The sequence below is a fragment of the Puma concolor genome, unplaced genomic scaffold, assembly GCF_028749965.1.
Source record: "Puma concolor isolate L17-30 unplaced genomic scaffold, mPumCon1.1.hap2 unalloc_scaffold_30, whole genome shotgun sequence".
Taxonomy (NCBI): Eukaryota; Metazoa; Chordata; class Mammalia; order Carnivora; family Felidae; genus Puma; species Puma concolor.
The window spans coordinates 349763-374612 of NW_028240237.1; the positions used below are offsets into that span (position 1 = coordinate 349763).

General features: G+C 49.7%; 1 protein-coding gene across 1 annotated transcript; it reads left to right on the top strand.

Moving 5' to 3' along the window:
- The first annotated feature begins 3429 nt into the window (after window positions 1-3429).
- Window positions 3430-24841, top strand: LOC147571314 (uncharacterized). Its single transcript, XM_086696440.1, has 6 exons — window positions 3430-3671; window positions 9868-10095; window positions 16522-16586; window positions 18361-18469; window positions 19291-19423; window positions 21834-24841. The coding sequence occupies exons 1-6, from the start codon at window positions 3430-3432 to the stop codon at window positions 22089-22091; spliced, it is 1035 nt and encodes a 344-aa protein (XP_086552566.1). The 3' UTR covers window positions 22092-24841.
- The last annotated feature ends 9 nt before the right edge of the window (window positions 24842-24850 follow it).

Genomic DNA, 24850 nt, shown 5'->3' on the forward strand with positions numbered 1-24850 from the left:
GTGCCCATCCAGTAAGGGGCAGAGCCGGCTTTTGAACTCAGGCTGCAGAGTCGATGCTCTTAAGTCATATGCAACCCTACCTCCCAAAGGTACAAAAATAAGAGCACTGCTTGAGCACCATATGTATACTAGGCGCTATCACAGTGTCCTGCCTGGAACCCACCACCTGAGAGACCAGCATATAACTGCCACAGCTACACTGCAGCTAGGGTGATTAGGGTGATCAGAGCTATATCGTGCAGGCACCAAGGGCAGTTATACCGTGAAGTGGGGGGAGGGCAGGAGACAAGGGGATGAATTCCATCTGGTGGCGCCACCCACCGTGCGTTGTGCCAGGTACTTTCAAACATGTGATTTCACTTAATCCTTGTAAAAACCTCATAAGGAAAATGAAGGTCAGAGCAGTCAAGTAACTTACCCAAGGATGCACAGCATGCCACTGGCCCCACTCGGGCCTCTCTGATAGCCAGACCTGATGGCTTTCCAGTATACCAGAGCGTACTAGGACTACTTGCCAATTAAGGAAACGGGGCTTGGAGAATTCAAGTAGCCGGCCAAGGTCAACAGGTGGCAGGGGGCTGAGCCAGGATCTGAACATAGGTCTTTCTGATGCCTTGATGAGCAACTGTCAAGGTTTGGGGTTCTTCCTGGCCCACTGTCCTCTGGGTCCCAGTGTGGAGGGAAGGAGACAAGGGAGCCTGTGCCCTTGACCCCCTGGCAGAGAGACCTAACCATGTCCATGAGCACTCAGGCCCCCTGAGGCTGGCTGATCCCCAGTGGTTGTGGACGATCAGCCAGTGCAGGTGTTGGTTTCAGTGGGGAGGACCGCACTGGTCCTCTGCTCTTACCTAAGGGGCCCTTTCCACTCTCCAGCCCCAGCCCTTGGCTCTAACAAGGCTTTGGAGACCCCCGCTGCGACCCACCTCTCCCGATTTAAAAAAAGAAAAGATAGTAAATATCGCCTCTCAAACTGTGTGCTATTTTCTTAAAAAGCAGGGGCAGACAAAAAGGCCCCACCAATTTCTGCCTTGCCCTGGGCCCCATAACCACAGCTCCAGTTGGGGGACGGTGGAGGGGGGGTTCCGTCCCAGCACCGTGGGTGAGCAGGCAGGGGCCAGCCCGGCCTGGGTTGCCAACCCCCTAATCCCTCTCCGGTGGAATGTGCTTGATTTCAGGAGGCTAAGGTTTTGGGGTGGGGGAGCTGCAGAAGTCCCCTTGAAAAAGCCTAACGTTCAGGCAGGCTGTGGCCCTGCTGTTTGACGGTTCTTGATGGATGAGCCCCCGACCCTCTTGTCGAGCCTCCTTGTCCCCCCTCCTCACGCACCCCCCTCACTCTGTGAGGTCTGGCTTGTGCAAGGAAGCCTGTCAATGTTGGGACACGTTGGCCCCATGGCCTGCAGCGGGACGGAGGCCTCTGAGGGATGCCTGCTGTCTGGCCCTCTCCTCAGAGAGCTCCTGTAGCCCCCACGCCTCAGGGTTTTGGGCGCTTCCCTTTCAAAGCTGCAAAATTATTGCCATTAATGCCGCTTGTCTCCTGGAGGCACTCAAAGTACAGCGAAGGGGCCCGGGATGTGGAGGAATCGGGGCTGAATCTGGATTATATGCGGGGTTGACTTGGCGGGGTGTTGAGTGGGGGGTTTTGCCCTGGAAGGTGGCTGTTAGGATCACCCTGGGACTGCGGTGAATTTAGCTGTGGACCCCTGTGGAGATGTGGTTCCGGCCTGGGGCCCTCTGAAGGAACCATACCGGAGGCTGGCAAGGCTGCGAACAGCCAAGTGGCAAGTAAGGTTTCTAGCCCCATCCTGAGAATGAGTGACTCAAATTTTGTGCCCCTGGCACCCGGCTTGCCTTATCCTGGACCCAAACCCAAAGCCCCATTCATCTCCAACGGAAAGCCTGCCTTGATTGCTCCCATACCCAGTTCTGAGACTCTGTGGATCCAAGGCACCCCAGAGGAGCCCATATGGACAGGCTATGCAGTCTGGAGAACTAAGTACCCAGTTTGTGCATCAGCACGTGCAGGTCCTGGGATGCCGGACTTAGAGGAACCACTTGAGTGGACAAGTACTATTCAAGGCAGCTCTCTGCCCTCCAGAGCCTGCAATCTCAGAGGGAAGCCAAGGCCAAGTACCCTGGACCAGTGCCGTCCTGACAGAAGCACAGCGGAAGCTACAAATGTGAGCCACGGATTTAATTTTAAATTTCCAGACGTCATATTAAACAAGGAAAAAGAAACAGGTGAAATTCATTTTAATAACGTTATCATTTCAACACGAATTAACGTGAAAAGGTATCCACATATTCTACGTATTTTTGCGCGAAATTTTGTGAAAGCCATTGTGTCTCTTACATTTGCAGCACGTATCAGTGTGTGTTAGCCACACTTCGAGTCCTCAATAGCCACAGGTGGCTGGTGGCTAGTGACCGCCATGTAGCTAGGGCTGTGGGGACGGCACCTTCCTTTCAAGGGGAGAAAACAACCAGATGGAACGCACCAAGGTGTGGCGAATTTGGGGGCCTTGGAGAGGGGCCTGCCTAGGGACTCCTTCTTGGATACTTTTCAGTCTGGATTGGCCTGTTTTGCCTCTTGGCACGTTGAACACAATCTGGGTCCTGAGCTCCGATTCCCAGACCTGCGCTTCTAGAACCCCTGTTTACAGGGCCTCATCACGTGTGTCACTCAACAGGCAGCGTGAGGTAGGGGAGTTAAGCCCCAGACAGGAATCAAGACATGTAGCTTCCCACCCCAGCTACACTTTGAACTCTCTGATATGGGTAGGTCATATCCCCTCTTTGGGCCTCAGTTTCTCTGATGGGAAATGAGTGGGTGGCTTGGTTATCAGTTCACTGTTTATGAAGGTCATTGAAGGAGATTTCTCCATGCCTCTCACTGCCCATGCCACACCTAAATCCCAGCAGACTCTTTGAATGGCAGAAATGAAGGGATGATACAGGGGCTCCTGCACGCTTAGGGCAAGCCCACGGGGCCATAGAATAGAGGCCTTTAGATTGGCACCCTTTGCCAAGGCCCACTAAGTTGCCACCTGCTAAACACAATCCCTGCCCCCCCCCCCCACACACACACACACACACTGCCACAGCTTTGGTTAACTCATGGGTGTATATTGAGTCCTCCCATAAGCCGGATCCTCAAAGTACTGCCGTTCAAGGGGCTGAGGTGTTGAGGTAAGGCACTGTCTCCTGATATTCAGCTGGATTGATTCCTGAGGACATCCCCTGTAAGCCCACTGCCTCTCTAGCCTAGATTAGTTGAGCAGATTCATTGAGAGATACAAGCAGGTCTTTGTCCCCAAGAAGCTTATGATCTAACCCGGACACTGATTATCCATGGAGAGCCAAGACTTCCACGAGGTGAATGCTAAGGCACAGAGGAAGATAAAGACAAGAGGGTAGAGAGGCTGCTGCAGGATGGGTGGTCAGGAAGTCCGCTGCAGGACGGGCTGGGATCTGAGCCAGCTTGGAAGAGGTGATGGATCGGCCCAAGGAGCCACAGGCCCGCAGATACGAGAGGATGTGAACACACAATGTGTTTGGACCCCCCCACCCCCACCCCACCCCGGCCCAAGTGAGAGCTGTGACTCAAGCCCATGGTCAGGCAAGGAGGCAGAAGCTCTAGGTTTGGGCGCTCGTGATGGATCAGACCAGGAAAGGTGAGTTCCAGGCCAAGGAAGCAGTAGCAGGGAGTCACTGATGGTTCCTGAGCAGGAGACATGCATAAGGAGGCGTTTTAGGCAGGTGGATCTGAAAGCAATATGTCTAGAGAGGCGGGCAGGCTGAGGGGAGAAAACCGGAGGCAAGAAATGGACTCAGAAGGTCCCACGACAGTCACTGTGAAAGTCATTAACACTCAAATCTTGTGCGAAGCCCTTCATTCCCCTTCTCTTGAATCCTCTTTCAATTCAGTAAAAGGACAGGGAGTGTCCCCATCTAACAGATAAAGAAGCTGAAGCTCAGAGGAATGAATTGATTTGTCCAAAGGGTCAAGTTGGAAAATCAAACTCAGGCTGTCTTTATCAAATCCTGAACTCTGCCTACTACCCTTTGCCTCGATGGTCCGGGAAAATGGGAGCCCGAAAGGAAGAGACCGGAGATGACCAAGGAAAGCTCTTGGGGTGGGGGAGGTACGTTCAGAGGGAAGTAAAACCCCGTGGAGCCAAGCATCCCTCAAAAGTTGTCACACTCAAGTACCGACCTGGTACACACCTGCTCCCGCTGGTGCTGAGGTGCCCTGGCCGCTAGCTAGTGAGGCCACCCACTGGGTAACTTTGGGCACATAACCTCTCTGAGCCTCTGTTTTCTCATCTGTAAGTTAACATACCTGCACACAAGGGGCTTGGAAAGAATGAACGAGATCATTGGGGTCCAGACAGCAATCTCTCAGTCGGTCCCTCAAGTCTAAGTTAGGCCAATCGGTTCCTCCACGTGCTGGCACACAGGTCTCCTTGTCCCCCACGATGAACCAGGAGACCACCGCCCTCCCCCTGCAACTTCTCCCAAACCTTATGCCACCTCTGTCTTCCTCCGACCTCCCCTCCTCCCAAGCATACCCGCACATACACCTTGTTCCGTGGGGGCCCAAAGAGCTGAGGACTCAGAAGGCATTTCTCCAGTCTGGCAGAGGGCCCCCTAGAAACTGTGCTGATCCCCATGGGAATCACTTAGCAAGAGGAAAAGCCAGACCTTTGCCCTGGCTCTGCTCACAGGTGATGGGGTTAATCGGGAATTCTCTTTCCCTTTGCTCAGGGCTGTCGGTGAGGGTCTAGCTCCCTGATGACTTGGGGACACATTAGTCAGTGATAAGTGGGGCTTTCCAGCCCCTTTTATCCTGTTTACAATACATTGGCTCTCCTTGGACAAAACCCTGCTCCCCCCACCTCGCTCCTGGCTGTTATGGCTACATGAGACAATTTGCTGATGGACGGTCCATGAAGGGCAGCTTCCGTGGAGACCCCTCCCCACCTCCTGCAGCCCCCGGGGCAGCATCCCCTCCACCTGGTGGGTCCTGGAAGGAGCCACACATGCTTGGTGGTTTTTTTGTTTTTTGTTTTTTGTTTTAGCTTTGTTGCAGCCCCTGAATTCAGAAATGCCATCCTTTCTGTCTGCTCAGCTTTAATCGAGGGAGTTTGGGAGCAAACCCAGAGGCAATGAGATTATGTTTCTCTGGCTTTGGAGAGTGACTAGGGTTTTGTTGCTGTCCAAAGCAGAAGCCATCAGAGGCATCTTAACTTATCTGTGGCAAGGCCCTTTTTGGGTCAAAAGGCAGGATAGTACTACGTAGCCTGGACCTTGGCTCCCCTGTCCCACCGTCAGCTTGGCCAGGCATGTTCACTTCTCAAAGCTCAGCACACTTGTCTAGAAAACCAGGGTCCTGCCTCTCCCAGGTAGTTAGGAGCACAGAATGAGAACCTGCCGAGAAAGTCCTTAAGGAGGAGGCATTGTGTTCAGCACTCCGCCTCGATTTCAAGTGACAAGCCTTTCAGCAAGAGTGGCTCCTCTGATGCAGACAGCTTATAATCACCTAAAAGTCAACCTCAAATAATTCTGGGCCTCTGAAACGGCAGGCAAAGGTTCCAGCGTAGGTATGACAGCACATCTCTGTGTTTTAAGGATCTCTTGGGCATCATTCAAGAAGATGATGGAAAAGGGGAGGGAGTGGTTGAGGAGTGATAGGGTGTCTCGATGGGCTCTTATAGGCTGGTAGGGGAAGTGAGACATAGTCCCAGCTGACACAGGGGTGTGTGAACATCAGCACAGGTGGGATGGACAGTAGGGGCAAAGGGGGCTCAGGAGGAAACAGGACCAGAAGGTGCACTGGGAGGGAGGGGCAGAGACCAGGGTGGGGGAGCATAGGGAGCACTGACCATTTGGGAGAAGGGCTAACAGAATTGCTCTATTCAATCTCAATTAGGGGGCCAGAGACACACAACAGATTCATTGGGTTTCAGAGATAAGAATTAAGTTCCATCAAGTTGGACAGATCACTTCCCTGCTTGCCAGGAATGCCCGGGGCCCGCTTCTCCATGCGTCTTATCTTTCGTGTATTTCAAGGTCCAGCTGAAATCTCGTCTCTTCTGGAAAGCCTTCTTTCATCATCCACATTCAAAGAGATCTCTTTCTTCTCTGCATTGTGGCAGAACTTAATTGTCTTCTCTGCGTCGTTGCCTTTTCATAAGCCCTGTACCCTGTCTCTCCATCTAGATGATAGACTTTTTTTTTTTTTTTTAGATGATAAACTTTTTGAGGTCAGGGGGCTATTGCTGCATAACAAACGACCTCCAAACTCAGTGGCTTAAAATACCACCCATTTTGCTATATCTCTTGATGTCCTGGGACAGGAATTCAGGCATAGGCTCAGCTGGGTGATTCTTCTTTTCCATTCTTCTTCCTGGAGAGGTCACTTGAGGGGTTCAGCTGGTGGATGGACTGGTATAAAGGTTACGAGCTGGCTTCACCTACATGTCTGGGGCCTTGGCTGGAAGAGTTGGCTCAGTTGGGGCATGTTGAGTGAAGCACCTACACATATAGACTTTCCAGAATGATGGCCTTAGGGTAATTGGACTTCTTCCAAGGTGATTTGGGGTTACCAGCATAAGCCTTCCAAAGAGCTGGGTGGAAACTGCAAGGCTTCTTATGACCTGGCCTTGGAAAACCCAGAGTTTCTCTTCTGTCACATTATATTCATTAAACAAGTCACTAAATCCAGCTCAGATTAAAAAGGAAATGGAATTCGACTCCATCGTTTAATGGGAGCAAAAAATATGAAACCACCTTTATTCAACTACACGCTATAGTCCTAAGACCCAGGCAAGTAAAGTCCCTGGCCAAGGACCCAGGCCTCAGTGGGCCCCACACTTTGGAGTGCTATTTTTGAATCTTTCTAAACCCCCCTTCAGTGGAGGCAATCATTCTAGTCTGTTTCTCCTCTTCAGGGTACTCTCCAAACTCCCGTCCCATGCATGGGACTGACCAAGTGCCCTGAAAAGCTTCAGGGCCCATGCCTGTGGGTTGTCCAGGGAAACCTGGTGAGCATATTGCTTCTATCCACCAGCACAGTATTTCTTTTGTGGCATTGCATAAGATCAGGCTGCCTGCGTGGTAGTGACTTGCTGATTTGGGGTGATTCCCATTCACATTGGATACAAGATGAGTTCAGGATTCTGGGGTACTGACAGTCGACCATTGGCGCTTGGAGTTAAGCCACCTGTTTGGGTCTGTGCCATGGCACTTGCCGGCCTGTGTTCTGACCACAAGGCTGCCTCCACTCTACAACACACCAGAATAGTGGGGCTCCCCACCTCCACCTGGTAAGGGTGGTCATCCCACACCCACCACAGGCTTTGCACTGCAGGTCAGGCAGTGCTCCAGAGGTGGCCATGCCTATCTTCTGCTGGAGACCATTACTCTGCCAACTGGCTTTTACAATCAATGTCTTTCCCTTCTTTTGATCACTGTACTGACGCCACGAGCCTCTGGGTCAGTCTTAGGTAGGGCGAGGTGAGGGCCATGCATCCCTTACATGAGTGGGACTTCTCTTTTTGTTTCACCCATGCACCTGTAGCCTAACTACCCTTTGCCCTCTGCCAAATGGTTTCAGTATGTGGAAAGCAGTGTTGCAGTCAACACTGAAAGAGATCATATTCTAGGAAAGCTGTGATTAAGGCCTAACAAATTTCAAGAAAAAAAAAAAAACATAGTTGGAAGATATATTATTGTAAATTTATACTGAGTAATTCTGAACAGTGAATTATTATTCATATTTTCCTGCATACTCTAGGGAAAACGTGCCATTAGTGTCATCATCAATGAAGCACAGTGACAAACTTTGGGTCATTGGAAGTCAGCATTCACGTTCAGTGTGAAGGATGACGCAGCATCACGAGTAATAATGTAACTAGCATTAAATAAATAAATCAAGACTCGGTTCAGGTATCATCTCCTCTTTGAAGCCCTCTTGAATCCCCAAACTAGGCTAAGTGTCACTTCTCTGTCATCACACAGGTCCTAATTACCTCTATCCCACACTAGCTACATAGTATTCTAATTATTTCTGTAGATGGTTCCCTCCTGTGTAGATGTGTATATTAAAGAACTTCTATGGCAAGCTGATGTATGTTTTACTCATCTTTGTGCCCCAGTCCTTGCACTGTGCCTGATATGTAGTATGAACTCAATGAATACCTGTATGGAGAGTCATGGAAAGACACCACCGGACTAAGTCAGGTAGACTCTGGTGAGCCTAGAAAAATAGTTCTAGTAGAACAAAGGAGAGGTTGGAAGGCAAGCTACCCATAGAGATGTTGACAGGGTAGATCTGTTGTCTATGTGGTTTAGTCATAAAAGAAATGAGAAGTTTCAAGTGCAGCAAGATGGGGAGATGGAGTTTTCTTCTCTTTAGAGAAAGGCCATGTCCATATAAACACCTTAGAGACTGAGAAGCAGAGGAGAGGTCTTCTGGACCTCAGTACCCTTATCTGCCTAACCCACCTCACCAGGAAGCTGTGAGGTCCAAAGAAGAGCAAAATATTGGCATAAAAATTCTTTGAGAAAATTTAAAATTTCTATCCAACCTCTAAAGGCTTCTAACTACTTATAGAATTAAAAAAGAAACCTATAAATAAAAATCTAAGCATGACATTTAAGATCCCCCATGATCTGGCTCCAGCTCTCCTTCTAACACTATTACTGCCCCCAAGCCCCCTAAACCCAGCCACAGAAGGTCTATGTTCTTTCCCGCTTTTTTCCTTTTCTCAAGCTATCCCCTCAGCTTCAAATGCCCTTCCCTTCATCTCCATTAGGCCAACAAGATCAACATTTACAGAGTAGTGAGCTTGTGTAAGATACTGTTAAAACTCTATTGATTCTTGAAGGCCCCATTCATAGGCTGTTTAGTCCATGAACCCTTCTTGCTTTTCTCCAGAATATCAACTGTAGTACTTACTCGACCTGAAAATGTTGCTTGAGGGCGTGACTAACCCTCTCAACAGGCTATGAGAGAAGATGAGAGATTTGAGGGTTCTATTACTTGTATTCCTCCTCCAATATCCGTGCCTGGTAATAGCAGGTGCTCATTAATAAATATTAGAATAAGTGGGAAAATGTTAGGGAAAGAACGTACATGGGTGGACGGTCTCTTAGGACACAAGACTGGGTGGGCTCCAGGATACAGGAAAATAAAAGCATCAACTTGTCAAAGGAAGAGGAACATCTCCTCCCTTGGGAGGAACTGTAGATAAGCCTGGAGGGTGGACATGGGTTAGGTCCACGTGGAGAGACCGAAGCGTCCAGATCCTTCAAGTCTTAACTCAAATGCCACCTCCTACATTAAGTCTTTCCTGAATCTCCGACGGGGCTGACCCTAGCTCAGCTGTCTCTTTGGACTTTCTCCCTTGCAGCTGTTTATTTGTACCCCTATCTCACTTCCTTTCCTAGACTGCGACCTCTCTTGAGGGCAAGAGGAACCGGTTTCCCCACAGCACACAAGACACGGTTACCACTCATTCATTGGGAGTTTATTGGAAGGATAAATGGGGGGGGGGGGGGGGAGTAGTAACCGGACATATTTGACATAGGAGATGCTTGCGCACAGGAGCCCAGCGGAGCGCAAGCTCCAGACCCACAACTGAGCAGTTTACTGGGAAGCAGAGCGAGAACAGCCCCCCCAAGCCTGCCTCCGCTGGGGAATGGCAGGAGTCCACCAGCTCTCCTGCAGCTTTGCTCTGAGGACCTCACGTCCCTACTTCTCCGACTGCCCTTGTCAACGCCTGACTCGATGCCGAAGCCCGCCCCCCTACCCACAACTATGCTTCCTCGTCCCGGATCTGCGGCAGTGCCTCTGACTACTCTTAGCCTTTTTGTCCGGGCCTCTTCTCCGTCGCCCTCCTCTTCTGTCTCCATCACCACCGGCAGGGCGCGCGCCGGGGCAGCCCTGGCCGGCAGGAGGGGGCGGGTCCTGCGACCGGGAGCCGGCAGCCGGAAGCCGGACGGGGGGGGGGCCGTGAGGACGTGTTCCAGGGAAGCCAGGGCCGGACCCGGCGGGGCCGGCGACGTGGAGCCGCTGTACCAGCAAACGCACAAGTGAGGGCCGCGTCGGGGCACGGGCGGGGGCGCAGCCAGGCTGGGCGAGGCCGGCTCCCCTGGCTGGGGCCTCGGGCGCCCGCCAGTGTGGAGGCCGAGTCCTTCCGCCGGGGCGCTGCCGGGGGCGGCTCGGAAGTTCTGTCTCTGGCGGGATGCCCAAGTCGGCGGCGGATGGAGGGTCCGGCCTGATGCGTGGGGACGTTGGGCCGGACGGCTCATGGGATCTTCGAGGCCGCGACTACCTGCTAAGTAGACTAGGTGAAGGGAAAGTCACACTTACAGATGATAAATTGTTTGTCCAGCACCTGCCAACTCACTGCTCTGGGTTGGTAGAGATGGTGGGAGTCAGGGCCCCTACACCTAGTTTACTATTCACTTGGAGAGCCCAGGGACGTCCGAAAAAAATCTAAGGTGTGGCAGGATTGGATGGAGTGTAAAGGAACAATACAAACGGAATCTTCTTTAGTTTAGAAAGAGCCATCATTGAGCTAAGGTCGTCAGAATAAGTTTCATTGTAACTCACAGCTCCTAAATGACGTCGGCCCCAACTCTTGATTGACACTAATCTGTTGTTGCTGCTACACTTTTTTCCCTTTTCTTTTGATTTGGTTTATACCAGAGACCATAATGATGAAGTGTTTGGTTTGAGTGCAAATATAAAACCTACTTTGTAACAGTTTTAAAACGGAGCCCTTTAAAATAGGGAGCCCTATTCTCATATAAAAAGTATAAGAAGGGACGGGTCGCCTGTGTGGCTCAGTCGGTTGGACATCTGACTCTTGATCTCAGCTCACGGCTTGATCTCTGGGTGGGGAGTTCAAGCCCTGCGTTAAGCTTCAAGCTGGGCGTGGAGACGACTTTAGAAAAAAAAATTTTATATCTATATATATGATGGAACTTAAATAATCAGACCTGTGAGTCCATTGGAAAAGGAATGAAATAGAATTATTTTTGTGTTACTAAGAAAGGACAGATCTTTTAGTGTGTCTTTCCCCTGAAGTATTGAACCAGTCCTGGGAGTTCTGGTTCTAGACTTCTTTTTCTGATCTATAAAATGTTAGTTTGGAGCTCATAAACTTTGAGGCTCCTTTCAGCTTCATGATACTGGTGATTGAGTGTCTTAAAAGGAAACACACAATCCTGCGAGCGTCAGCAATTAACTTTTGCAGTTGCAGAAATTAATGATTGAGGCTGAATTGACACAACAGTAACTGAGCATCTTAATTTTACTGGAACTTTGAACCCACTTTGTGGTTATCTCTGGCCATGTCCCTGACAGTACGTTGGAATGAAATCAGTACTTGAAAGTTCTGTATCTTGAAAACTCCTTCTTAACTGCCTGAGCAATGAGTGGGGGAGGGAGGGGAGGTGAAAATCAGAATAAACATTTTATGCTTAAGTAATACTGCATTAGGATGAACTTTATAGATGAATAAGTGGCCAGGCTTCTATTTTTGATATTCAAGTGGTTGTAGAGGTGTCTATATTTGTCCCCTGTATAGTCTAGGATCACTCAGTGCCCTGGACCTTATTATCTCTAGAGATTCTTTGCGGTTTTAATTTTTTAAAAAATATTTATTTTTGAGAATTAGAGTGTGAGTGGGGGAGGGGGAGAGAGAGAGAGAGGGAGCTACAGAGTCCGAAGCAGGCTCTAGGCTCCAGGCTGTCAGCACAGAGCCCAAAGCGGGGCTCGAACCCACGAATCGTGGGATCATGACCTGAGCTGAAGCCGGACACTTAGCCGACTAAGCCACCTAGGTCCCTCTATCCCTAGAGCTTCCGATTCAGTAGGTCTGGAGCACAAGAAGCTCTATTTTTAACAAGCTCTCCAAGTGATTTTGGTGAGCAGCTGGGTGTGAAAACTGTTACCTTATCTGAAGACCAGTTTTTCCCTTTTTTTGATTTTGCCTTCTGGTGAGAGGCTAAATGTAGAAGCGGCAAGGTGGGTGAGGTGAAAATGACCAGATGGTTCCCACTACTTTTAAGTAAAGCAAAAACAACCACAAATGTTTGTATGATGCCGTAAAGGTTACACAGCAATTTCATATTGCATTTGGATCTATGAGCCTTTAAATAGTTGTGATTATTGATTCATGTGTGTACCCTGTTTTATCGGAGACTGAGGCACCAAGGAGTTAAATGGCTTGTTCCTGGTTCCTCAGCCAGTCCATAGTGGGACCAGAACTTGCAACCAGTATCTTTTAACTCTAAAACTGTTCCCTGCTCGTAGGGGTCAGAGGCAGCATGGATACAAAATAGGTGTATATGAAAGGATGAGAGTAGTTCCATGGACTTTAAAAAAGCAATTTCATTTCTACAGACTGGATTTGTTTGTTTGTTTGTTTGTTTGTTTGTTTTTAGTCAGCAACAGTGACCTTGTTTTCTTACTATTAGGTCTCTCTGCTTGGTGATGTCATTACCTAAGCCCACCACGGACCCCATGTTGGACAGGGCTAAGACTTCTGGTTTCTAGTGTCCACCTGCCCCCCCCTCCCCCGCCCGCCCCAAGTCCTGCCTGTGCATCACCTGTTCCTTACTGGCTTCAAGTGTGTTGTCTGAATTCCCAGGTCGGTTTAAAACAGACTTGCCACATAGTAGTCCCCCCTATGCCATGCCTGCTTGCTTTGTTGTTTTGCATTTGATTTCCTCCCAGGCATGAAATGTAGAGATTGGAATCATTTTCTTGGCCGTATCTCTTCTAGTTCATTCAGAGCATTCGGAGCTTAGGTGGGAGAAGTCAGTATTGTTTCCCTGCAACTTTAAAGTTTGTCCATTTTGGCTTAGAAAACGGTATAAGCCACCTGAAGGGTGTTTATAGGGTGAGTGTTGCCATCATCTCTCACCCTGTCCTCATAGACTTTAAAAATTGGAGGGGACTGGCAAAATCTTCCATTCCAACTCCCTTTAGTCAGGAAGACCCTTTATAAAACCCGAAGCAGTTCATGTACCCTGTGTTTAAACATGCAGGAGCTCTTTTTCTTCTTCCTTTTTTTCTTTTTTTCTTTTTTTTTAAGTTTAGAGAGAGAATGAACACGAGTTGGGGGGGCGCGCAGAGAGAGGGAGAACCCCAAGCAGGCTCCCAGCTGTCAGCGCAGAGCCCGCCCGACACGGGGCTCGAACCCATGAACCATGAGATCATGACCTGAGCCTACCAAGAGTCGACGCTCAACTGACTGAGCCACCCAGGTGCCCCCCTTCTTCCTTTGCTTGAAGAGAGAGAGTTCATAATTATTCTGGGGTTTTTGTGGGGAGGGGCAGGTTGAGCTGAAAGCTACCCTCTTGAATGGGGCTCTTGGTTCTGGCTCTCCCTTCAGGAGCCGCAGTGGAGAATGAGCCCATTCCTCTGCCTGTATGTCAGCTCTAGGTATTTGAAAAGCACCAGCTGCCCCATTTTAATGGAGGGTTTTTTTTCTCTTTTCTTTTTTCTCTTTTCTTTTTTCTTTTCTTTTCTTTTCTTCTCTTCTCTTCTCTTCTCTTCTCTTCTCTTCTCTTCTCTTCTTTTCTTTTCCTTTCCTTTCTTTTCTCAGAGGCTTATTATCACTAGCTCTTTTGACCATTCCTCTTCATGACTTGACTTCTAGACTCTTTCCCGATCATCCTCTTCATCCATCTTCCGTCAGGGGAAGTCTTTAATAGGGGCCTTTAACAGACAGCTCCCAGGATGGAATGCCACTTGATATTGTACATTGGGGACTTTTTAAAAAAGTCTTAAGTGGGAATGCTTTTCATCCCTGACAAATTTCATCTTACTATTTTAGCCTAAATGAAAATATTACTATTTGTTTTGTGGTACAACATCCTAACCTAGGCTCATTAGCACAGAGTGATGTGCAAATGTCATCAACGTAAGTTGGTTTGTTAAAAAATCTTGAACAAAACGTAGAGCTGAAGGCAGTCCTGTGGTAGAATGCTGGAAATCTTGGCTAGCATCCCTTGGGTACCATTATTTAGCCTGCCATGAAGCCCTCGTCCTTAAAGTTTAAAGTATTTGTCAATCCATGGGAGAAATGTACTATCTCATTATTTTGACTTTGCATTCTTCTGATTACTAGTCAAGTGGAATAATAGATATAGATATAGATGTAGATATGGATATAGATATAGATATAGATATAGATATAGATATAGATATAGATATAGATATAGATATAGATATAGATATAGATATGTTTGGGTTTTCTTTTCTGTCATTTGCTCTTTGCCCATTTTACAAAAGTGCTTTGACTTTTCCTGTTGATTTGCAGCATTTTTTAATATACTCTAGACATTAGTCCTTTCTTACCTGCCGCGGGTATCTTCCAGTCTCTGCCTGTCTTTTTATTTTATTTTTTTAGAGCGTCTTTGGTGTAGACAGGTGTTTTGTTTTAATGTAGTCAAATTGACGAGTCTTGTGGTGTGTGTGGTTTGGGGGACAGTATTGTTTTTTGCCTTGTTTAGGAAATTCTTCTTCAACCTGAAGTCATAGTATGCATTCCTGTATTTTCTCCAGAAAATTTTGAAGCCTTGCCTTTTACATTTGGGCTTTAAACCATCTTGCGTTTCTTTTTGTGTCTGGACTCTATTCTTTGCTCCTGGGTCAGGGTTAGGGTTTGTCTGTCTCCGCACTGCAATGATGTTGTTTTGTTTGGTTTTGTGTTGTTATTATGGCTTTGTCATAAGTCCTCATAGCAGGTGGACCAGGTCATCCCTCTCATACTTGATTCAGAGTTGTCTTGGATACTCTTTGCCCCCTGCCCCCCTCCCTTTTTTCTTCTGTTCCCGTTCCTGTCAATACTGCTAATTTTCACATTTGCTCTATGAAGCTGCCATTGACAACTTACCTCATGGCCTACGTGCAGGCCTTCGGTAAAATCCGAATTGTCTTCCCATCGGCGTCGCCGTGCAGTCCTCTTGCTGTCTCTGTGGTTACCCTGACCCAGATGTTGGTTAACTCAAGCTGTGTTCCTCCATCTACCTCCGTACCTCCACGTGCCCTCATTCTACACTATCAGGACCTATCTTACCGGAGGAGCAGTCTGGTCCCTCCATCTCTAGTGGTGATTTCTAGTTTCCTTTCAGGGCCGTGGGTCTTACCCAGGTGCGCTCAGACTCAGTAGAGCGCTGGCCTTGCTTCTGGTGCCGTGGTCATGTTTAGAGTCCGCAGGAAAGCCCTGGAAAAGACAAGACAGAGTTGAAACCCAGTTTGGGCTTCTGGCTTGCATTGGTAAATTTGGGTTCACAGATTGTGGTGCCCATGGTGGAGGCTGGTTGCTGACCTTTCCCTCAAGGGTTGGAGGTGATATAGTTGCTCAGCAGACTGCTTTCCTGTGGCTCTGATGTGAGAGACCGGAAGCACCAGGAGCCCGTTGTTGGGGTAGCATAGGCAGTATTCCAGAACTGATCGCAGACGACTGCTAGGAAGGGCTCTGGGGGTGACCTTGGTCAAGCCCCGAGGAGCCTCCGGAGAGCACGCTAGGGCCCGCCACCTGAGACCACGCTGGCGAGCCAGGGTACGGTGTCGCATTTCCCAATGAGGTGGCACTCGCCTGGGATTGCCAGGGAAAGGCCTTTACCGGACGGGACATCCCCGTCTTTCAGGACCTTCCTCTGATAGTTTTCTCGCACTGATCGCCTCATCCCTTCTCCCCTCCGACCCCTACTCGCTTCCGTGCAGGCCCACCTGCTTGTAATCCACGTGCCTTTTTGCCGATCCTTTTCTTCATCTCTTCCCTCATCAGGTCAAGCTTCCGTCTTCAGAGTGCTCTTTAGAACTCACTTGACGCCACCGGGTTCCGCCAGCTTTTACTCTTATTTTCTTACGTTTCCTTGGCACCACGCCACTGCGCGGAGCCCCTCGGCTTCCTTTTTGTTTACACTTACATGTAGTGATGTTCCCCTAAATCTTCTTGGGACTTGTCATGTCTCTCTGGCCTGTCGTTCCTAATTACATTGTTTCTCAAGGACAAGGATTATATCTTTCTTGCCCTTTGACTCTCCCTAGTACAGACCAGCGCTCAGCACATCGGGTCAAAGAACAGAGAGTGGGATTGGCTGGGTCCGGATTGAGGTTTATCACTTGCTGTGTGACCTTGAACAAGTTACATAACCTTTCTGGGCTTCGGTTGTCTTATTTATAAAACGAAGATGATAATGGTCCTTTCCGCATAGGGTTATTGACTTTGCAGAATGTCTCCGATGTGGCAGGCACTTAGTAAGCGCCGCCTGTTAGTGTTACGAAGTAAGTTAGTGTTCTTATTAATATTCATGGTAAAATATTAGAAACCGGGCCAAAACATGTGGCCTCAAGTGCCACTTAACAAAGTTTACAGTTCAGTGATGCTGTCGATTTAAATCAGTTACACGTTGGCATCAGAAAGTTTGTCTTTCCTGACCGAAGCACTGTCGATGACTCCTGTCTCACTCATTTCCTCTCTCTTCCTTGGATAGGCAGGTCCACGAGATCCAGTCTCACGTGGGACGCCTGGAGACCGCGGACACGCAGTCTCTGCACTGTGAGTAATTAACTATGGAGAGCAGAGTCCTTTCTCCCGATGACACGATGCTAATGGGCTGGGTTTCCTGACCGCCTTGCTGCCTCAGGGGCTTAATGATTCCATGCCGAAGGAGTTCTGTTGTTAGGGGTGGACAGAAAAACCCTCTGGCAAAGCCTCTGACTTCTCTCATTGCGCCCCGTGGAATCCCACAGGCCTTATCCCCCATTACCCCTCAACTCACCCTGACAGGGCCCTGTGGGAATGGACCTCCTCTCCTCTGTCTTAATCTAATTACCGAGCCCTGGGAGGAATGTACTCCGTACAAACTCAGAGATGTTTAACTGGAATTGGTCATTTCTTCTGAGCTGAGAACGGTGGCTTTTTAGGAGGATTATTCAGAAACGAATAGCAACATTAATTAGTGTAGTTCCCACACTGTGGTTTCATTTGAGAAGAGTGCTGCTTTCTGTTTTACAGTTTTCTGTTGGCCAGAAAAGGTCCTTTCTCTGAGCTGGCCACAACAGATGCCACTGGTTGCCCACACGTTGCTGAAGCCACCCGTTCACCTCCCCACCTGGCTGTCCTCATGCCCTTTTCTGTTTGCTCATGCCTCCTTTTCGGAGCATCGAAAGCATCTCTTTTCTGGGTTCTGTGCCCCACCCTGTTCTAATCTAGAGTGCATATGTTAGCTGCTGCAGGTTGGCCTAGGAGGGTCACATTGCTTCTTTACTGTCGTGTCTTTATTGGGCAAGAAGCAATCTGGGTACCTTTTTTTTTGGTTAATGTTTGTTTGTTTGTTTGTTTGTTTGTTTGTTTATTTATTTATTTGAGAGAGAGAGAGAGCACACAAGCAGGGGAGGGGCAGAGAGAGAGGGAGAGAGAGAGAGAGAGAGAGAATCCCAAACAGGCTCTGAGCTGTCAGAGACCCTGGTGTGGGGCTCGATCCCACGAACCGTGAGACCGCAACCTGTGCTGCAATCAGCAGTCGGGCACAGTCGGATGCTTAACCGACTGAGCCACCCAGACGCCCCCCTGGGTGCCCTTTTTGTACGCGGTTTAGTTCCTATCCATCTGCTTTGTTTGCCTTCCCAGCAGTCTCACTGTCACATGATTAGAAATGGAAAAGAGGCCATGTTGACTGTTTATCAAGAGGGATAAGGAAAATGACTGTATTTATCATATCTTTACCTCTGTGGATTCTTTCCTGGGCCTTTCCTAGTGATATTCAGTCTATTTTGGGGATTCCAGCATCAGCCTGCCCGTCCTTATGGAAAGCCTCAAGGGAGCTCTTCCCTGTGTTTCACACACTAATCTTCCCCTTTGTGCTTTTTTTTCTTTTAACCTCATTACTGTAGGGAATTCAATTGGCAGCCTTCTTACTAGATATTTCTAACTCGTATCTGAGAATAATCTCAAAGGAAAAGAGACCTCATTCTGTTTCAGAAGATACTGCATTTTGCTTAAAATATTTTATTTGGACAACCCAAATATTCATTGTATTTTCTAAAGGCAGGAAATGTATTTCTACAGACTTATCTGTAGCTTTTTAAACAATTGGCATTGCTATGACATTAACAGCTACATGTATATATGCGTGTGTGTGTTTAGAGCGACATTTACAGAATCCGTATCACTTGAATTTTTTTCCATTATTCAGTACGATATGCGTTTTTCTCCTTTTCGAATGGGTTTCTTTGAATTTATTGGATATGGAAAAAGACATGTTTATTGTATCATTCTAATTTAAGCTGTCTCTTTTCCAGCAATTACTCTTTTTTTCTCTTTTGTGCAGTAGTAGAAAACGAAATCCAAGCAAGCATTGACCAGATATTCAGCCATCTAGAACGTCTGGAGATTCTGTCCAGCAAGGAGCCCCCGAACAAAAGACAGAATGCCAAACTGTGAGTGTTGTGACGCCTCTTGTCCAGGGGAGGCTGTCAGATATTCTGAAAATCCATTTACACATTGAAAAACTGAGACTCTGTGAAGATGGAGTCCCTCTAAAGGGCACGGTTTCGTTTCAATGATATTTCCTGAAAATAAAAAGCCTGTGAGGTTAGGGGCTCAGAAGCCTGTGTCTCCTTACATTGGGTCATTTTGAAATTTTGCCTCCAATACCGTTTTTCTGGCCAGACCCGTGGCCTTACTTGAAGCCTCCAGCAGCCAGGGAGGTGTGCACTGCCCTCTGGTTCCTGCTGCATTCTTGGATTGAGATGAAATCTTGCCCTTAATCACTTCAGTCAGCCGATTTATAATGAAATAACTGATCTAACATTTGATACTCCGCCATGAAATTCAAATGAAAACCCTCACCACCTCCAGCCCAGCCCCTGCTCCCAAAAGTTCTTATGAAACTTTGTTGTTGCTTTACTCGAAAGGTGCCCTTGGGCTCCTTCTTGAAAAGCGATATAATCCATGGCAGGTCAGGGAGAGGTCGTTGAGCCTGCTTCCTGTCACCTGTTCCCTGTCATGCATCCAGAATCAGAGACCAGCAGATGCTTAAGTAAAGCTGTTGGGATCTCTTGTGCTACAACCGTACTTTAACCACAGGCCGCTTCTTTGTTTTCAACATCAGTGATCAAAATCAGATCATTTTGGTGGGGACAGCATGCAGTGGTGTAGGGAGAAGTAAGGAAGCATCTTTCTTGAATACGAAGGCTGGCCGCTCAGAATGTGCGGCCCTGGGTTTCTGGAATGTAATCTCTGTCTCCATCAATTCCAGTCGTGTTGACCAGTTAAAGTGTGATGTCCAGCACCTGCAGACTGCTCTCAGAAACTTCCAGCATCGGCGATACGCCAGGGAGCAGCAGGAGAGACAGCGAGAGGAACTTCTGTCTCGAACCTTCACCACTAACGTAAGCCAGGCTCCTGGTTGGGGGGCGGGAGGGGGTGGGGGGGCAGTGTCCACAGGCACTCGGCAGCTCGTCGCCACTGAAACTCGGGTCCTGGAGCTTCATCTTTGTAGGGGGTGTCCGCAGCCGATGGACTGGAAGTAACAGTGGGCTTTGTGCCTTGCCACAGACACTAGACCTAGACAGGGAACCTCCTTCTCTAACACGAAAACCCGAAGTGGAAGCAGTTAAAGTGAAGGAGTGGGCAGGGGTGAAAATGACCTGGGTTTGACTGAGAGGTGGAAGTTCCCATGGTGGAAACGGTTTCTGATCAGGTAGAGACAGATGATGAGAACGGAAACCATTTGTCACGAGGGGCAGCATTTCAAAGCTGCCTGCAGGCACTTGCCACCGTGCTGTGTATGTGTGTGGTTCCCGTGTCAGATGCCTTAAAATGTTTTTGCCCCAAATCTGAGCAGCAATTTGGAGGAATTTGTTAACAGGTCTTTTGTTTTGGATGGATTGCTTGACTTGAGCCTGTTCGAAAGTGGCCTGGTTGGTGTGCATGTTTGGTTTTTGGGAGACCCTTGCCCCTGCCCCTCGGTCTTAATAGGATCCATTCCTGCACATGGCTGTTGATGGCTAGAGGACACACTGGCCTTTTTCAGGTCCCTTATAATGTATTTCCACCAAGTGAGGTGGGTTTTGGGTTGTTTTGTTTTAACAGAGAGGTTCATTTTCTAAAGAGGTCTTAGCTCTCTAAGCCTGCCCTCAGAATTCAAATCAGCCCACGTTTCACAGATGCTTAAGTCTCTCTGCTGTGTCCACACTTGCGGCAAATTTCCCCGAGTGTTTCAGAATGTGCCTGTGTAGTTTCTGCTTCTCTAGAGTAAGCAGTCAAGTAACACTGATTAACAGTTCAGAAGTGTGATGAGGACGTGTTGGAGGCATAGTGGTAGGCGCAGCTGTCTGTCTTCCTTCCTTCCTTCCTTCCTTCCTTCCTTCCTTCCTTCCTTCCTTCCTTTCGGTAGTTTCAAGTTTTCATAGCTGCCTTTCAAAAGTGTAATGAACTCTACAACATGCCAAAAGGTGTGTGGGCTTTTGATCACTATGGCATTGGGTACTCAGACCTCTTTTAGGTCAGGGATGGTCGCTCAGAATTCTTTTGTTTGCATATCAGCTCGGTGCGGTGCTCTGCACGCAGTGCCCCTTAATCAAAGTTGACTTTGCCAAATGAACTTCTTGCCAGTCACTCTGTGAGCTGGAACTATGGTATGTTTTTCTGAGTGATAATGCCCAATTAGGTCTACCCTTTCAGGCGGAAGGGTAAGAACGATTTGTATACAGAAGGCACTCAATAAACGCTTGTCGAATGAAGAGAAGCCTCTCTTTGATTCGTTCAAACACTGGAGTCTTGTGACCCACTGAGCATTAGCTGTATGCAGAACATTGTTGAAGATGCTTGTGAAAGTAAAGCTTGTGAAAAAGTGAAAAGCTGTGGTCCCCGCCTGCTTCTCGAAACGCTCCCGTGTTAGCAGGGGCACTGAGAGCAGGTGCATGAAAAGTGATTCTGAACGTATGCAGCAAGGAAGAGGTGGTTGAACCTCTTCGTGGTGATTGAAAGAGGGGAGAATGACCGGGCATGGCAGAAGAATGTGCGATTGTCGGGAGGCGGGAAAGAAGGGAACTATGGCCAGTCCTGACTGCCTTCTGTATCCAGTCCGCTTCTGGTGTAAACTTAGAGCCCTGAGGCCAGTCTCAGTGTTTCTTCCCACAGGATGGTTAAGAGGGCCGGCTCTGCACTCAGTAGTGAGATACAGGCCCCGCTGGACTGAACAGCTCTGTGTGATCTTAGACCTCTCTGAGCTTCAGTTTCTTCACCTCTAAAATGGGGATAGTACAGTAACTGTGTTATAACGTTAGGATAAGGATTAAGTGAGCTTAGGGTAATGGGCATCAGGGTGGAAAGTACTTGATCGGTGTCAGTTTTTTTCTTCCTTCATTTCTTTACAGCCCTTTCTGGACCGCTGAGGAGAATTGTCCCATCCCGACTACCCATTAGGCCTTCGTCTCCTTTGTCCTTAGTCAGACTCCGTCTAAGTGCAGCGACAGCTGTAGATAAAACAGCTGCAGAACAAAAGCAAACCTGTAATACTGTGTTAAGGGAAAGCCAAGGAAAGGAACATTTGGAACAAGCTAAGTTAATAGGGGAGTAGTCAGAGAAAGCCTTCAGGAGAAGCCCAGCAAGACCTTGCAGGACTGATGTTCCTTCTTAAGTGGTGGTCATGGTGGAGAGGCAGGAATTCACAGGCCGTGTGCATCTGGCTGTCTCTCTGGCTTGGCCTTGGCCGACAGGCGGAGCAGTCAGACCCGCTGGGACCCCAGGAGCTGACCAGGCGGCAGAGCTAATCCTGTGCCTGCGTCTCTTTCACAGGACTCCGACACGACCATCCCAATGGATAGCTCGCTGCATTTCAACTCCTCCCTCCAGAAAATTCACCATGGCATGGACGACCTCACCGGAGGCGGGCACAGTATGCTGGACGGACTGAGGGCCCAGAGACTGACCTTGAAGGTGGGGGCTTTTCTGGGGGACAGGGAGGAGGCCCTTCGTTCTGGCCTCATCCACCAGTTGGGTACCCGCGTTGACGTCTTGGTTACGTATCCTCGCGTTTTGTTACTTTGGTGGTGAGACAGAGCCCTGAGTCTGGGGTCCTTTCTTTTGGAGCTGAAGTATGAGGAGTCCACAAGTGACCACCTTCCCTTCGCCCGCAGCTGCTACTTGTGCTTGCGACGAACCATAATTTGGCATCACTTGGTATCTGGGTCTTTTTCCGTTTACTGAACTTACCATGAAAGTGGCTGCTACGATAGGCACCACTGAGACCAAGAAATCCCACAACTGCCGAAATTACAGAATGCACGATTCTGAGAAGGCACACGTGGCCACACGTGGCCCCTCGCCCTCACGTGGTTTCCCGGAGAGCCCCTCCTGCCGACCACCTGATAGCCGAGACCTTTTGTGCTCTTTAAAAAAATTTTTTTTTTTCAACGTTTATTTATTTTTGGGACAGAGAGAGACAGAGCATGAACGGGGGAGGGGCAGAGAGAGAGGGAGACACAGAATCGGAAACAGGCTCCAGGCTCCGAGCCATCAGCCCAGAGCCTGACGCGGGGCTCGAACTCACGGACCGCGAGATCGTGACCTGGCTGAAGTCGGACGCTTAACCGACTGCGCCACCCAGGCGCCCCTACACCTCCTGGTTTCTAACGGTCTGGACTTAGGACAGGGCATGGCTGGGATGGGTCACCTCTGCTCCATGATGCTAGAGCCTCAGCCGGAAGATTCCACGGCCGGGGAGGAGAATCATCTGGAGATTCACTCCCATGTCTGGTGCTTGATGTCCGCTGCGCTCCTTAGCTGGGGCTGTCCACTGGAACGTCTACACAAGGCTTCCTCGCAGCCTCATGTTCCAAGAGTGAGTGGCCCGAGAGAGAGAGCCAGGTGGGAGCTGCATCCTTTCTGTGGCCAAGCCTTGGAAGTCACAGGACATCTTTCTGCAGTCTCAAGCCTCCCCCCCACTCCCCCACAGTGTGTCATCCATCAGCCACAGTGTGACGAAAGAGCAGGTGGGGTGGGATAAACCCATGGGTGTGGCCATCTGAGGGAAGCACAGTCGGCCACACTCCCCTTGAACAACGCGCCCATCTAGCTCACAACAGTAAAATACTCAAACTCTGTCGCCATAGGTACCAGGTAGCATCTACTCGCTGGGGGAAGCAATGGCACCGAATCCCTGGATGAGTCAGATTTGACCAGGTGCAGCTTGGGAGGAAGGTCTCCGAGGGAACAGTGTGAGCAAAGGGGTGTGCCCTAGTGGGGGCAGGGCTCGGGCTTGGGCTTGAAGGCCAGGTACGGGGTATCTGAAAGCAGGTTCATTACTCTCTGCCCTGCTCCGTTCCCCACCCCTCTGCACAGGAGAACGTCCCTCTGTGTGCTCAGACGCCCCTGAGCTCGGGGGCAGGATGGCCCTGAGCAGCAGAGGCTGGCAGGATGGGGGCCGCCCCGGCATCTTGCCTGTCTCAGACCCTGTGCGGCAGCCTGGGAAAGTCCTGGGCTTGTCTCTGGGCGCGGGGGTGGGGACGGGGGACGGGTACCCTGTGCCACGGCAGGTCAGTTCAGTGGGCTGACACTTGGGGCTGAGATGAAAACGTCGGGTTCCAAAGCCCAGAACAGAGGGAAAGTGGAGCTGGAAGGGGTCCCTAGGGACCACCACGGCTGACCTCAGGGAAAGTGACTTGCCAGGGATCATTCAGCCAGTCGGTAATGGTCGGTCTGGAATCAGAGTGGAGGTCACCTACTCCCGGGCCAGTGTCCCGCCATTCCTGCTGCCTGTGGGCCACCTCCCCGGGCCATCTTGGCCTGGTGCTAGTTTGTGGCCCTCAGCCCAACTACAATCCCCTGGCCTGGCACTGTCCCATATTCTCGCCAGGCACAGCTAACTGGGGTGGCAGGAGCCATACCAAAGGCTTTTCGGATTTGAGGGCCTCTCCCGAGCCCCTCAGATACTGACGTGAACTGGCACACACATTGCCGGCTTGTGATGTCCCGTAGGGGACGCAGACGGCGGTGGACAGAGCCCATGACCACGGCTGGAATGGTGGGTTCCAGAGCGAAGCCTGGCGGTGGGTGTCATTCTCCCCGTTACCCACTGAACTATATCTCATCCATCCAGAGTCAGTTTCTATGGCAACAGCAGAGTCCTTACCCATCATTTTCATCTGTAAAGATCCACCCCAGCTGCCTGAGGCCGGGCTCCTTGCCCAGCTGCACACCGGGCCCAGCTCCGCATCCCAGGTGTAATGGTGAATCGGCAGCCTGCCAGCCGGGACCTCCTGGGAGGTGCCTGGTAACCGGCATAGCCCTTGAAAATGACCGCATAATCACTTCTTAACCGGGTTAGGAACTTGCTTCCAGTGGCCCCCTCTTGCTTCTGCGTCAGTCACCTCCCTCTTCTCCTCTGGAGCTTACCATCGAAGACCTCCATTCCCTTCTGCCCAGCCTCCAGAGCAAGATAATGCTAATCGAGGCTGCTCCGAAGCCAGCCGCTAACCTGCTAACCCCGGGGAGAGGGGAGCCTCCAGTCTTTGCCACCCGGGTACGCTCAGGGATGAAACCCCGCCTCCGTGGCCCCAGGGCCAGAGAGCACTCTGTGTGTGGTCCACGCACCCCACCCGCCAGCCCTGTTGTCAGCCTTGGCGGGGGCGCTTCCCCCTCTAACCACCACCACCTTGACAACCCAGTTCCAAGCCCACGCCCGCCAGGAAGTCTTCCTTTCTACACCGCTTTCCTCTGCATCCTCTCTGCATGCCTGTATTTGGTTTCTGCAACATAGCTCGGGGCGCCTGGGTGGCTCAGTCGGTTGAGCGTCCGACTTCGACTCAGGTCAT